Raw genomic sequence first — 15,544 nt, 5'->3', positions numbered from 1 at the left:
CACTTCCAGCATCAGTACTGTACAATGTGTTGTGCCCCTTCCCCATCCAATTTTTTCTGTCCAGGGAAACAGAAATAGGTTTTTGAAGTGAATTCTTATTGCAATGTCTGTGAAATAGAAAGAAACCAAACCATATAAGCTAGCAAGGTTAGAAGAGAACGTAATTTGCCCAAAGTAGTCCTTCTGGAAAATAAGTTGTTCAAGTTTGTTCAAGGACATCCATGTAGCAGATTCCCCTCCACTCCTCTCCGGGGTTTTTTTTTAAATAACTTTATGTATAAATTGAGGACACAGTACAATAAAAGGAACAAATTGTGAACTTTGTCTTCAAGGCTTCTTAGAAATGCAGCTACGGTGAATAAACACAGAGGGCAATTAAAAACCTGAATGCTGGACAATGGAACTGAATAATTTGTACATCATTATTCAGACAGGACAATCAGTGCCAAAAGGTTCATTACACCATACAATACAGTATTTTAGGAATCTTACTTCATCAATGTGATGTGGAACAGCTTCACTATCCTACCTTCCTGGATTCCAGACAGTGCTGGCTAGTGGCTCCATGTCAGTAGGGTGGTGGAAGCCACTACAGGTTTCTAAAACCAGAGCTTGGAAAAGTTACTTTTTTGAACTACAACTCCCATCAGCCCCAGCCAGCATGGCCGCTGGATTGGGCTGATGGGAGTTGTAGTTCAAAAAAGTAACTTTTCCAAGCTCTGTCTAAAACCTGGAGTGGATCCCACTGCCCCATTGACTTGGAGCCACCAGCCACCACTGATGGCTCTGGAAACCAGTCCTCCTAAATCATAGAGCTGAAAGGATGCCCTTTTTTTGTCTTTGTGTTTCACTGCTTAGCACATGCAACTTGACTTCAACCTCTTCTCAGTTTTGGAAACTTATCAACAGATATCCTGGCCACGCTCCCCCTTTCCTTCTAATTTTTATTCCACTCAAGTTGGCATACCTAATACCTGCCCTAGGCTAGGCTGAAATACAGTAACCCAAGGTCATCCAGTCAGTTTCATGGCTGTGTAGGGATTTGAAGCCGGGTCTCCCCAGTCTAAGGGTAGAAACACACTTACTGTTGTGCTGGTTCCAGTGCGTCTCCGCCTGTGTTTTCTGAAAATGGGGGCACATAACGCTAGTCAAACTCTGCCCCTTTTTACTCTAAAACCCTGCTCAGATCAGCTTGAGTGCATTTTTTTTAAACAGCTTTAAGCAGATTTCGCAACTGATGAGTAGATCAACCCTTTTGCCTTTCAGGTGTGGCCAATTAAAACGCTTTGCTGCTGGTTCAGGCAGAGACAATGATTGGCCCAACGCTTTGCTGTGGTTGGCCCTGAAAGTTCTGAAGTCAGCAGTGGGGGAGGTACAGTCAGCAGGGGGCAGTCACTTCAAAATGCAGCCAGAAAAACTATTCTAGCTGCTTTTGAAGGGACTTGTGTGCCCACAGCCTAATCAACACTGTAGCCACTTCCACTTCCACTGATTGTTCTCAGATGAATTGATATTATAGCTGCATCAGTTCTATGGTGCATCAGTTCCAAAGAATCCCAGTTTCCCCCCTTGATTCAGAGTTGCATCAAGCTGTGAGTAAAGGAAAAGACAAATCATTACCCAGAGAGTGTTGAAAGAAATCTGTAGGGGCTTTTGGAGGGGAGGAGGAGAAGTTGAAATGAGCAGTCTTTAAATGCTCCACATGGTGTTTGGATCACAATCTTGCCAGTCGATTCTCATCGTGAGTGTGTGGTGTTTTCCGTCACTTGCCACGTGAGACATTTCAAATTCCCCAGTGATTTGCCACAGCCCGTCAATCATCTCAAGTTCCAGGGCAAGAATCCCCTCCGTCCATCCATCCTGCTGTTCCTGCCTTTATTTTTAGTTCTCCAGCTGCCTCAGTGAAGGAAAGTTGCAAATAAGAAACATGATTATTTCTCCAGTGGTAACCTCTTCCCCTTCCCGCTATGAAGGAAAATGTGAAGGCTATATCATTATCTCCCTCCTGATTTTCTACCCAGCTGCTGCTTTGCTTGTGTTTTACAGCAAGAAAAAAAAAAGGTAAAGTGGTTAAAGCAGGTAGCCAGTCATTTTGCAACTTTCTAATCAGAACTGACAGGTTTCTTCAGTTCTTTGTGGGGCAGATACCATAATAAATCTAGATCTTCCAGCCCCTGTCACACCACTTTGAGCTAGCGTATCTTGCAATTTAGGCTTTCTTCTGCTGCTTATGGTTCTTCAGAAACCAGAGGACTGCATTTCTTTCTTTGTTTTCTCATCCCCATACATGGAGGTGAGAGCTAACTGATGTTACCCCCTCAAGCAATTGTTTTCCTTTCAAGAGTACAGCTTGCTCCTCTGAAACAGCAACAACAATAATTTATTTCAGTCATTGACCAGATACATAGAATACAAAAAATAAAAACCAATAAAATGCAATACAATTTAGAAATAGTACATCCAATCAAGATTTTACAAGCATTTGACCTGTACCTTCCTACAAGAAATAGAAGCCGCAATATATTTGGCGACTTTATATGTAACTTGTGGAGAGTAATCTCCCAATAAATAATCAGCATAAAAGGATTCTGGTCTACCTGGGAAGGAAATTAAAATAGGGGAAATTAGCTGTTGCCTTAGATCACGATAAAAAGGGCATCTCAATAGAACATGCACATTGGTTTCAGTTTCACCTTCGCCACAAGGGCAAATTCTATCCCTGTATGGGACTTTATTAAACTTGCCCTCTAAAAGGGCAGAGGGGAGAGTATTCGTCCTCACCAGAGTAAAAGCCCTTCGATACTTAGGGAGTGTCAAATCCGTTAGATAGGGCATGGGAGAAAAACATCTAGGATTGTACCTATGTTTTCTTACAAGCATCAAATGGTGTTGGAAATCTATGTCTTTGATGCTCGGGCTGTGTCAAGGCCCATTTTTAGAATTATCGGGACAGAGAAGCCCAAATTAGCTATTTTATCTAAACTCTGCTTTTCCCATATTGAATTAAAATCATCGACTAAAATAAAAGGGGAAAGACCTTTTGGCTCAAAAATCAGTTTTAACCACGCATTTATTTTAAGGGCCCAAATGCGTGATTCAACAGATTGCAATCCCGTTTCTAGTCTCAAAATAAAACTAGGTATACAGGTAGAAACAGCTAAAACAGCTCTCATAAAAGTGTTTTGAATAGATTCCAGAGCCGAAAATTTCTCAGAGATGAAAATTTGAGAACCGTATAGCAATTGGGGAATAATTTTCGCCATAAATATTTTAACAACTGATGGGAAGGATTGGCCACCTCTCTGATAGAAAAAGGTCATTAATGCCTTCATAGATCTTTTTGCATTTAAAGCGGCTACACCAGTCTGCAGCCGAAAGGATCCCGAGGCTTGAAAAGTTATGCCTAGATATTTATAATTATTTACCTGCTCAACTGCCTGGCCATTAATACGCCAGAGATGTTTTGTTTTCTTTTTGGAGAAGACTATAACTTTCATTTTTGCATGATTTATGGTTAAAAATTCTGAAGAACAGAAAGATGTTAATGCGGCTAGTAAACGCTTTAAGCCGATGGGAGTCCTAGACAGTAAAGCTATGTCGTCCGCGTATAATAATAGAAAGCGCGGAGTTCCAGCTAACCTTGGAGGGTGCGACACAATAGGAGCTAGCTTGGATACAACATCGTTAATGTAAATATCAAATAACAGGGGCGCTAAAGGGCAACCCTGTTTTACACCTTTAAAGGTGTAAATAGGATTTGAAAGATGTCCCTTGTTGGAACATCTAACTTGGAGTGATGTATTTTCATATAGGCCCCTTATTAATGCTAGAAGACGTTTATCAATACCTAGATTGTTTAATTTCTCCCAAAGTCTTATTCTGGATACGGAATCAAATGCCATTTTTAGATCTATGAACGCAACATATAGGGCGTTACCTTTTCTGGTGGTGTATTTAGTTATAAGATGGTGCAGTACAAGAGCATGATCCGTTGTGGAGCGACCACTGCGGAAACCAGCTTGCTCTTGTGCTAAGATGTCATTTTGATCTATCCAGGTTATAAGCTTCTTGTAAAGATGTGCAGCATAGAGCTTGCTGATTATGTTAAGCAGGCTAATAGGCCTATAGTTGGCCGGGTCAGAAAATGAGCCTTTTTTATGAATAGGAATACTAATAGCTGATTTCCAATCATTAGGGATCTGCAACGAAGCATCAATGTATGTAAAAAGGGTTGCAAGAATAGGAGCCCACCAAGCTGTGTTGGATTTATATATTTCGGCGGGAATATTATCAGGCCCAGGTGCTTTGTTTGATTTTAACGCAGCTAGAAGTTCAAGTATTTCTTCAGTTGAAACTGGAGGCCAGTTCGGAATTTCATCTACCGGACCGAAAGGTATGGTGTTTAAACCATGTCCTGTCTGATATAGTTCCCCAAAGAATTTTTCCCAAACCGTTGATGAAATGCAACAGTCGGGTTTAGCATAAGGCTTTGGCCAATGATGTGCTATAAGGTGCCAGAAAGTAGAAGGATTTTTCAGTTTAGAGGCCTGTAGCAGATGCTGCCAAATGACTCTTTGTTCTAAACTCTTTTTCCTTCTTATTAGTTGTTTATATTGTTTTTTCGCTATACAATATTCCTGTAAGGAATCTGGAGATCTGTTTGCTTTATAAACCTGGTGAATAGCAATAAGTTGTCTTTTGGATGCGACACATTCATGGTCGAACCAGGATCTAGATTTATAGACTTGACTAGTTGGTTGTTGTTTGGAGTTGGTTAAAAGGACCGTTTGGAGCATAAGAATTAGTTGGTGGAAATGACAAACAAGAACATCTGTCTGAGAGGATAGCACAATTTGTTCCTTGATAGTTTGAAATTCAGATGAATTTAATCTGACTGCTATATCTTTTTCCAATTTAGGAGCCCATTTAATCCTACCTGGTCGTGTCATCATATCTTTTACTGCGGGAATTTGTTGCCTCAAGTGTAAGGAACAGTCGTCGGAGGAAAATACAATAGTTATTAAAGAGTGGTCACTATCTAATCGATTTATTACTTTACAATTTGCCACCCGATGGAATAATTCTAAGGAGACAAATACTAGGTCGATCATGGACGCTCCCCTGGGGGATAGGAAGGTGAATTCACCATCCAAATCACCCTCAGTACGCCCATTTAGGAGTATTAGGTTTAGCTTTACTGCTAGCTGGGTTAAAAGGAGCCCTGCATAATTCATACTTTTATCTTGAGATTGCCTAGGAGGGATATTGGGCAAAAGATCTAAAGGACAAATCTCCATTTGATATTTATTGTATATAGTTTCATCCGACGGGCCTACTCTCGCATTAAAGTCGCCTGCTAAGAGTATCAGCGAGTCAGGGTAAGTAAATGATAAATTAACTAAATAGGACTCGAGTGATTCTATTTTCTTTATGGCACTGTTTTTGTCACGACCGGGGGGTATATAGACATTAACCAACAATAATGAAAAATAGGCAAATTTTAAAATTGTAGCAACTGCCAACTCGGGCAGCGATACCATATTAATGGTTGCTGCCTTAATTGTAGTTGTTATTAGTGTACAAATGCCTCCTTTAGGACGACCACCCCTATTACTAGGGGTAGCATCCATATGGTGTGTTAAATAACCGTCTAGGATTATATCCCCTTCCGTCCAAGTTTCCTGTAAGAAGATGATGTCAAATTGAGATAAGGAACTCATAATATTAGGGTCAGTAGCCTTAGTTTTCCAACCCGCCACATTCCAGGAAGTAAACTTCAATTGGGCGGAATTAGATACAGATCCTTGTCAGGTGGGCATAGAATAATGACCATTAATGTCAACATTTCTTGCAAGTTGAGATAAAGGATCGAGGTTCAGAGTATCAACCTCCATTTTGTATGAGTCGATTGTCAGGACATTAGATATGTTCCAAGGTTCAACATTAGTTGACCTGTCCAGTATTGGTTCGTTAATTTCCAAAGTCTTTGTTTTTTCTTTTAGGTCAGTCAATAGGTTTTCCAATCTATTAGTGATTTCCAATTGAGCCCCCTTCGATAAGTGTGTAAAAGTCTCTAGAACATGGCATTCTTCTGGTATGAAGTCATTGACCACATAATTGGTGTCAGTCTCTAGACATTGAATGGTATGATGATCAAGGAAATTTGTGGTAGATATTTTTGACTCATTAACAGGTGATAATACAACCTCCTGGCGGATGGTATCTCGGAGAGTTGCTTGATCCTGTCTTTTTAAAGTTGGAGTGTTCGTTGTTTTATTTTGAGATGGAATAAGGCTCAAAGGGGGAGCGGTGTTCTCAAAAACTCTTGAAATCAGTAGATCATAGTTTAAGAACAATTGTCTATTTTTATACAAATTTCTTACGAGGTTTTTATTATGAAATGTAACTATGGCTCTCGCCTTTGTATAGTTGTAAAATAGATATTGAACCCGGGCAACATCCTCTATCTTGAATAGATCGGGCTTAATGTTTTCCATTAGATGCCAAAAATGGGATCTTCGTTCTTGTTGAGTTAGATAACCTTTGGGTTTCGGAAAATTTATTATTGCTATTTTAGCTGGATTAAGAATCAGTTTCCAGGCTTTATAACTTTGATTGACTTGGAATGTGCTTTTTTCTAGCATTGCTTCTTCATGTTGAGTTATAATTTCTGGACAAGTCTGACTCATTTTTTCCTTGTTACTAGAAATCTGGTCCATCTCAGGCATTTGAACAGCAGACATCAGACTAATGGAATTAGCCTCCTTGATTTTTCTATTCTTGTTCTTCCTTTTCTTCTTCAATTTTTTTATTTTTGAGATTTGAAGGGTCTGCTAAATTAAACAGCCTTTTGAAATTCATGTGACTTTTGTGTCGGGTTTTTGACGATTTTAGGTTTTTAGGTTTCTTAACTTGATTGGTGATAGGAGATCTCTTCTTCTTCCTCCTTCTCCCCACTAAGCGGCAGAAATCTTTGCGTTTTGTCTGGGTTGCTTGAGTTATTGTCTTGGGTGTTGTTTTTTCTTCATTTATGTTAAAATCTTTTTAAATAAAATATTGCATTAGTGTTGTGATAAGAGAGTTTGATTCCGCAACAAATCTTGAGATCAAGGATAACGATTGAGTTACCGCTTGGCTCCAAGTTTCATTAAGAGGAGTTAATTTTTTATTAATAGAGATCTTCTCGTCAGCATCGCCTTGTTGCATAATGAGGGCTGTTGAGGGCAATAAATCCGATTCGACCATAGGTCTGGGAAATTGAGATAATGTACTGGACATCAGCTGAGACCGACTCTCATTCATAGGTGCTGTGCAGAAACTGGGTACCTCGTGGACTTTTGGCTCTTTTGGTTGCACAGAGGGTGACAAAAAGCTGTAACTAGATACCTCATAAGAATATGAGGACTCAAGTGGCGGCATTGAGCCAGCTGTAGTTATTGCTGTATTATTAAGCTCAAGCCTGGATTGCAGTGAATTTTGTTCTTCCTCCGCCTCTTCCAGTTCTTGAGCTAAATTTAATAGCCCAGTGACATCGTTATTTAGGTGCCAGAGAGAAAAATTAGTTAAAGTCCAATTATTAATTGTATTCTCACATTGTGTTATATCATTGCTCTCCTCCTTAGGAATATTTTTAACAATGCTTGGACTACTTGCCCTTGGGTGGTAGTATTGCGTTATTTTTGCTTGCTTCCTTCTGGCAGGTAATATCCACTCTTCATTATTCAGCATAATGCCTAAGTCTTTGGATTTTTGTCTTGTTAGGACCATGATAGCAGTTAAGTGATTTTCAACACTAAAAGTAGCTTTGTTTGCCCCACCCTAAAAGCAGCAAAGCTAACAGATTCTTAGAATTAAATTCTTAGAGTTCTCACTAGTTCACAGTCCTCCAAAGAATAAGCTTCATTAGTCTCTTCAATAAGCTTCATTAGACACTTGGCTCGACTCCCGGAAGAATCCAACTACTAGGAATCAGATAAGCAATATAGCGTTTGAAGAGCAGACGCCGGAGTTTACAATTCCAATTCCATTTCCAGTAAGGGTAGGAGAGTTTAAAATGCTTCATTTAAGATAAGTTCTATTTGCACTTATTTGAATTCTAAAAAGTTCTAAGGAGAATACAAACTTTTTGTTTTAGGATGGAGGAGAGATTATCTCGACCTTAGTAGCTCGCGGCCATCTTCCATAAGTTCTTTAAATTTTCATCCTCTGAAACAACTATTCTGCCTGCCTTCTTATTTCATTATATGATACACTCTTTGGAAGCAGCTGATGTTACTATAAGTATGCTAAGTGGCCATGCTTCATTTTTGTTCCAAAGGGATGGTATGTTGATGTCAGACAATAGTAAGCTGCCATTCTGCCTAAAAGCTGCCTTGTAGTAACTGCATGAAGAAGAAGAAAAATATTTATTATGTATGTCTTTATTGCTCTTGCTTTCAGTTCCCTGGTATGTCTAAATACTTAACAGAACATCAATTACATATTTCTGTCTCAGATGATTATTTAAAAAAACACATAAAACATTGTCTAGTGGAAGACAATGCTCCTGGGTCCCACACACTGCCCCTGGACCCAGCACCACCTCTCGCCCTTTCATGTAACCATTTCAAATGGACTTCTGAGTAGAAAGTCACATGCACAAAGTCCATTCCTGGACAGCTTTAATGATAGGAGAACGGCTGGCAGAGAGGCTTCAAGTGGAAGCTAAGCTCAGGATACGTCGAGCCTTGAGAAATCCATGCCTGCTCACCATATCAAGAAATCAAGGCTCTCTGATTCACAATACCTTTCTGCTACCTAAATTTGCTATTGCCAGTTAGCAGTGTGCATGGATTCAAAGTTTCTATAAACCACATTGGCAGGTTGTTGCTGACAACATTCTTCACCAGACATTTTTATTTATTTATTACATTACGTATCCTGCCTTCCTCTAAGTTCAGGGCAAGACATATCCCCCATTTTATCCTCCTGTGACACGCCAGTGAATTAGTTTAGGCTGATTGGCCCAAGGATATTCAGTGAACTTCATGACTGAGCAAGGATTTGATCTCAGGTCTTCCCTGTTTTAAGTCTAGCTCTATCACCTATGCTGTATTTGCTTTCATGGGTATAACAGTGCCTAAATTAGGGAGGGAGAAAATATGATACTGGGGTAACAGACTTTGGGGTGAGGATGTTTTTCAGATTTTCTGCAGTCTGGTATGTGAATCCTATAAGCATGGTTGGGTTTCCTATTTCCAAATTGACCGTATTTATAGTGGTGCTGGTAGAATTTGTTGTTGTTATGTGCCTTCAAGTCAATTACGACTTATGGTGATCCCATGAATCAGTGACCTCCAAGAGCATCTGTCATGAACCACCCTGTTCAGATCTTATAAGTTCAGGTCTGTGGCTTCCTTTATGGAATCTCTTGTTTGGCTTTCCTCTTTTTCTGCTCCCTTCTGTTTTTCCCAGCTGGTAGAATTGTATTTAGTTATTTTCATATCCCTGCCTTCAGACAGTTCTTCACCTGGAGTGCACTGTATCAGTTGAGGTCCTGTAAATACAAGTCAGACTTTACTCATGAACCTGCATGTCCCACATAAAATCACACCCTCTTCACTTATTGCGGTGGCACTTAAACTTGTTCAAGCTGTTTAGTTTCAGAAATCATTGCTCAAATGTCTAATACAAACCACTGAGAGGGATTTGTATGCCTCAGTTGCATGTCTGCTGGTTATTTCACACTAGGAGCATGCCAGCATAGGAACATTGTTTCTGAAGCAGAGTCATAGTACTGGATTTCATTTGTGCAAAGAAACGTCAGATTAAAACACAAATGCTCTTTATATTTAACTCTTTATTGGCTCCACAAGTGACACCACAGTTGGCTTCCAGAGTTATTCATCCTTTTCATCAACAGTTTTTAAACTGTTATATAAACTGTTATATCTCTGTTTATTGCAATTTCTTAAACAAGGAGCTATTCAGTTCCTGCATAGAATCACTGCACTACTGAGGATGGTTATCAGAGAAAGTGGCTGTGAACATCTTTGCTAGCACAGGAGGCTTCAACTTCTCTTAATCCACTACTATAGTGTCCTTGCTGCCTTCCTTTCTATGCCATACTGATTTGGACTTGGTTCACCAGGCATCCCTAAGGTTGGTGAGACTCTAGGCAATCCTTTTATGATCCTTCTAAGGTTTGATCACTCTCCTCCCCCATCTCTACTTGCATGCATGATGGACTGTTCAGTTCTCTTAAGGGAGCCTTTTGTTTTATTTCTTGTTTCCTTTGTGTACGACAATACCTCCTCCGTAGCCTGTACTTGCCCATTTGGAAAGAGCAATTTCTGCTGACATTTAATTTGAACAAAATGGGTTATCATGGCAGGGCAGCGGTGGAAGTGGGAGAAAGATGCTTGAGACCTGGAAACATCCAGCAGTCATAATCCTTTGTGGTATTTGTGCTTGCACAAAGCCCTGTTTGGGAAACTTCTAAAGTTAGACTGGAGGGTTTTTTTGGGGGGGGGCTTACCCATCCCCCATCCTTCATGCATGGATCCTGCCTCTTCCTCAGTTCTTAGTTCTTGGTTCTTAGCATACTGATGACACTTTGCTCCAAACTCTTAATGACTCCTCCCAATGGCTTTGTATAGTTGTTAAGTAGCACTGGGGAAAGAATAGCGCCCTGTAGAACCCCATAGCACAAATGCCAGGGTGCCGAGGAACACTCACCCAATGCTACTCCTTGGACGCAGCCCTGAAGGTAAGAGTGGAACACCATAATACTGTGCCTCTGATGCCCATCCCACTGAGTCAGTCTAGGAGGATACCATGGTCAATAGTATCAAAGGCCACTGAAAGTTTGAGCAGAAGTTACAGGTTCCCACTCCCCATGATTCTCTCAGGATAAGGGTCATCCATCAGAGAGACTAAGACTGATTCTGTTCCAGAACCACGTCTGTATCTAGTTTGTATTGGATCTAGATAATCAGTCTCATCCAGGAATGCCTGCAGTTGCTCTACAACCACCTTCTCCGCCACCTTGCAAGGAAGGGGTGTTGGCAACTGGTTTATAGTTATTACACTCTATTAGGCATAAAGGGTCTTGTATTTGACCCTCCTGGACCCTTTATGCCGCTTATGCCTTTTGGCCAACACCACCACTTGCTGAAATTAATAGATAAACCTTCCTGCTTACAACTTCAAATATGGAGAGTCATCCCTACTTGGGATAATGAAATAAAAGTCACATTGTCTGCGTAAGGCAGCACTGGAATGTTTTGATTACCAATTGAGGAGGCTGGGAAGTGGAGAAGACAGCTCCTGTAACAATTATGTAGATATTAAATAATAGTGAGGCCAAAATGCAACCTTGCTTTATGGCCCTTGATGTAAATAATTTGAAATGAAGCCTACACATTCAGTTGAAATTTTAACACCAGAACTAGAATAAATCTGTTCTATAAAAACTAAAAGGTAAAGGAGTCCCTGCACTTGTAGTGTGGGTCGTTGCCGACTCTTAGGGTGACATCTTGCGACGTTTACTAGGCAGACCGTATATATGGGGTGGGATTGCCAGTTCCTTCCCCGGCCTTTCCTTACCCCCCAGCATACGCCGGGTACTCATTTTACCGACCACGGACGGATGGAAGGCTGAGTGGACCTCGACCCCTTCTGTTGGAATCGAACTCTGGCCGTGAGCAGAGCTTCAGCTGCGTTACCACCGCTTACCACTCTGCACCACGGAGGATGCTTATCAGTTTAGCAGTTGTTTATCCAACAAAGTAATGACTAGTTTTTCCCATAGACACTGCAGGTCGGTGTGTGTGTGTGTGGACCTTTGGAAATTACCATATTACATTTATCCTGAGATGATTGTCAACAGGACATATAAAAATGATGTATGAAAAGATAACTGCATTATGTGTAGCACTTTATTGATTCTACCAATGATGCTAAAGTTCTCTGCATCATTCCACTTGCAGTAATCATAATGTCCAGAGGCAACCTCAAGAGAAGGAATACTGAGTTCTCTTTTGGACTGAGCTGTATTTAGTTTTAGCACCACTGGGAATCAGTGCTATTTTAGCTGAAAATGAAGTCTCACCATTATATTTGAATCTGTGGAGGAAAAAAATCTAACCTAAAGGTGGCATGATCTCTTAAGTACAAGAGAATAGACCTTGTTCTGTTCTTATATTGGGGTAGGGATTTGGATGATGCAATGCAATGACAGGAAAAAATCTAATTGCTAGGTGTCCAATAGGCAGGGGCGCAGTCATTCAAGTTCTCAGGGGGTCTTAGACCCCTTACTTTGTTGGGAGCAGAGTCCCAGCTGGGTCCCTATATCTCCACCCTCCTATGAGCCAATCGGCATGAAAGGGGTGTGTTAGCCTCTGAGAAGAATCTTCTAACATGCTTCCTTGTCCTTCCCTGCTTATTGGAGCCAATCAGAATGAAAGGAGAAGAGTGAGCCACTGAGAAGACTCTTCTCAGTAGCTAGCACACTCCCCTTTCACGTCGATTGGCTTTTAAGGATGTCTGTTGTTGTGGGAGATGGCATGCGTGGAAAGGACTGAGGAGTGTGGCAATGATGACAGAGAGCAAGCAGGCAAGTGAGGGGCATGGTGGGACTACCATGAAGGGACCCTGCACTTCTGAATTTGCTGCTACTCTACTGCCAATAGGCAGTACCTACCCGAATCTGGTGGAGCTGATTTGGAATGATCTGCTTGGAGGAATACATATGGAAAACATTACATCAGATTTAGAAATACAAATGGATATTGGAGGAAAAGAATGAGCAGAATATTAGACTCCTGTTCAGTCCCACAAATGCTATGTCTTTCTTTATGATAGACTAATTGGTGGTTCTCATGCCATTAGTTGCACTAGGAGCAAGGTAACTTATTTTCTTTTACAGTGATACCAAAGTGGTGTCCATGGAGTTGCCAGGCAGTCTTCCATCTAGCTGACCCCAACCTGCTTCCAGATCCCAACCTGTGTAGCTTCAAAAGTGGCACTCCATCAGTTTAGATCATGCTCAACCTATTGATCTTGCACCTAACCATTTTACTGCGGGGCCAAACTGCATCTCCTAAGCTAGACAGCTCAGAAAGGGCAATAGAAACAGATTCAGGAAAAAAGGAGACAAGTGGAGCCTTAATTTGCATGTGTCCCAGGGATGCAATCAGCCCCCCATGTTAGCCACATGCTGAGATTAGTAAATGCTTCTTAAATAATAAGAACAAAATTGACTGTTCTCAGAAGAGCCTGTTCCAAATGCACTGACCCCACTCATTCCCTAATTGCATGCAGCCACCTCCTCTTTCCCTCTTCCTCTTCTCAAGCCTGTTAGATTTTTTTTTTTTAAATGAGGATTTGGTTTTGTTAGCTGCACCTTTCTAATAATAGCTTTCTAGTCAGACTTTATTAGCCACTGCTTGGTAGGTTTGCTCAGCAGAGCTGCCTGTGTTCTTTTTCACGTCCCCTTTCAATCTCTCTCATTGTTTTATTTTTCTTAGATCACATTACTAAAAACTGCAGCATCCTGGGAAGACGATATCAAGGGAGATGGATTAAATGCGTGTGTGCTGAAAAATAGGAAGAGACCCACATCCGGAAGAGGAAATGCATGCTGCTGCCTTGCCTCCTTCGGTAAGCTGAGGGTTAACAAAATGAAGAGCTCTTTTGGAGGGAGACAGTGTTCCTGGCAGTGAAAGGTGGATGTGTTACTGGATGTTAGAAAACGGTTCACTCTTCTGTCCAGCAGGAGCCTGTGGTTTGGGCTTTTGCATTTGAAGATCCAGTGTCTGGCTACATACAGAAAACTTCCTTCTACAGACCTCTTTCATCCAGACACAAATCTTCTCTTCACACATGGATGGGATTTAATGAAGGAAGGGAAGCTGCTATGAGGTTTCCCCTTGGACCATTTTTGGCAGGACTTTCCCCAGGTTGTCTTGATGAATGAGTGCCTTTCAGAGCCGCCTAAGGTAAGCTCCCCAGTGTTAATATAGCAATCCAGTTAACATCCGTAGGGGCTATGTACCAGACCAATTGTGGAGTTTTCACACTTGAGAAATTGGAATTGCCCCCTCCACACGCACACCCCCTGCTGTGCAACTAGGTATATATTGTTGGTTTTAGTCTTTTTTGCCTTTTTTAAAAAACCTGAAAAAGCATGGATCATTTTGATATGAATTTTTTGCATGGTTTCCTCTGAGAGGCATCCATGTGGGAGTTTAAATGCCTTATCTGATATGTTTCTGTATGCTTGGAGCATCAAAGTTATTGCCAGACATGGTGGTAAAGCTATTAACATGGACTTACTGCAAGAACTGTGTGTAGGATGGCTGGCTTTTATACATTTGTTTATGATAGCTTTGAGGAAAACAGGTGTAGCCAAATGTACGGTCCTCTCCTAAACTATCAGAAAACAAACATATTTGCATCTAATGTTAAATGAACAGTGCAAAACACTTCCTTCCACTAATGTCCTGAGAAACCAAGCTTTCCATGCCCTAGTTAAAATGTTAATTGTGTTTTAAAAGAGCAAAATGCTGTTCATGATGTTTTATGTTTTGTCCTGAAGCTCTCAAGTTGTTGCCTTTAAGTGATAACATCCAGAAATGGATAGGATGTTGTTGAATAGGATACCCAAACCTTCCGGCCAGTATAAAAATAGTCAACATATATTCTGCGTGTCAGTGCAAATACTGTACAGCTTGCACACAACAGCCAAGAATTTGGACAAGAATGTGAGCTTCTGAGAACAGCAGTTGTCACATGCACACACACACTGAAAACATTAGCAACCATTACCAGAATGAAGAGCTGGTCTTGGGCAGCTCCAGGGTGTTTTTGGCAGTGAAAGGTGGGTCTGCAACTGGCTGGATGTTGGAGAACAGCTCCCTCTTCTGTCCACCAGCATTTGTATTTGAGGATCCATGCCTGGCTACATGTAGAAAACTATTTGCAAATATGTTTAGTTACCCTGTGTCACCTGTAAGAGACATTTTGGTTAAAAGGGACTAAATTTTGTGTGGAGGTTGGACAACTCAGAAAACATGAAGGCAGTATCTGCTAAAGTCTCTGTTCTTAACAATTCAAGATAGGGTTTCTAATAGTTTCTGTTGCCTGGAGAGGTATAGGGTTAGGCCATACACATATATCTTTCCTTCCCTAGTTTCTGTGGTCAATCTCCATACCCAGTTATATTTTTTAAAAGGTAAACTACACAATAGAGACGTGTTCACAGAATTCTGATGTGTAAATCTTTGGTGAAATCTTCATATTTTCTTTCCATGAGGTGAAATTCACTAAATAAATATTTGACTCTGGACTATGTGCTCATTATCAGTACAGTGAGTAGTTCTTATAAAAAGCATGTACTTTAGGAATGTGCAAACCTGCACAGATGGATCTTCTTAGCTGAAACAAACATTTTAATGAATTCAGTGAAGGGTTTTTGCATAGTTCCCCCTGTCCCTCCTTATTATTATTTCAGCTATTGCTGGGTAAAACTGTTTTGCAAATTCAGCAGCACACCACATTGGGA

At 40.8% G+C, this 15,544-nt stretch overlaps 1 protein-coding gene across 5 annotated transcripts in view; it reads left to right on the top strand.

Annotated features, from left to right (window-relative positions):
• Positions 1–7,775: 7,775 nt before the first annotated feature.
• The window catches only part of GRAMD1B (GRAM domain containing 1B), a 227,605-nt gene continuing 219,836 nt past the window's right edge, over positions 7,776–15,544 (top strand). The window contains exons 1-3 of one of the 5 annotated variants that reach the window (XM_061593175.1): positions 7,776–8,038; positions 13,509–13,641; positions 13,757–13,979. In XM_061593175.1, the coding sequence (XP_061449159.1) occupies positions 13,954–13,979 (26 nt within the window). In that variant the 5' untranslated portion in view covers positions 7,776–8,038; positions 13,509–13,641; positions 13,757–13,953. Of the gene's footprint in view, positions 8,039–13,508; positions 13,980–15,544 lie in introns of those variants that run through there. The other 4 variants (XM_061593174.1, XM_061593176.1, XM_061593173.1 and 1 more) reach the window with 4 other exon arrangements.

Source organism: Rhineura floridana, chromosome 12 (genome assembly GCF_030035675.1).
Source record: "Rhineura floridana isolate rRhiFlo1 chromosome 12, rRhiFlo1.hap2, whole genome shotgun sequence".
In the NCBI taxonomy this organism is placed as follows: domain Eukaryota; kingdom Metazoa; phylum Chordata; class Lepidosauria; order Squamata; family Rhineuridae; genus Rhineura; species Rhineura floridana.
Note: the sequence above shows the minus strand (reverse complement) of the source record. Positions and strands in the feature narration are given on the sequence as shown.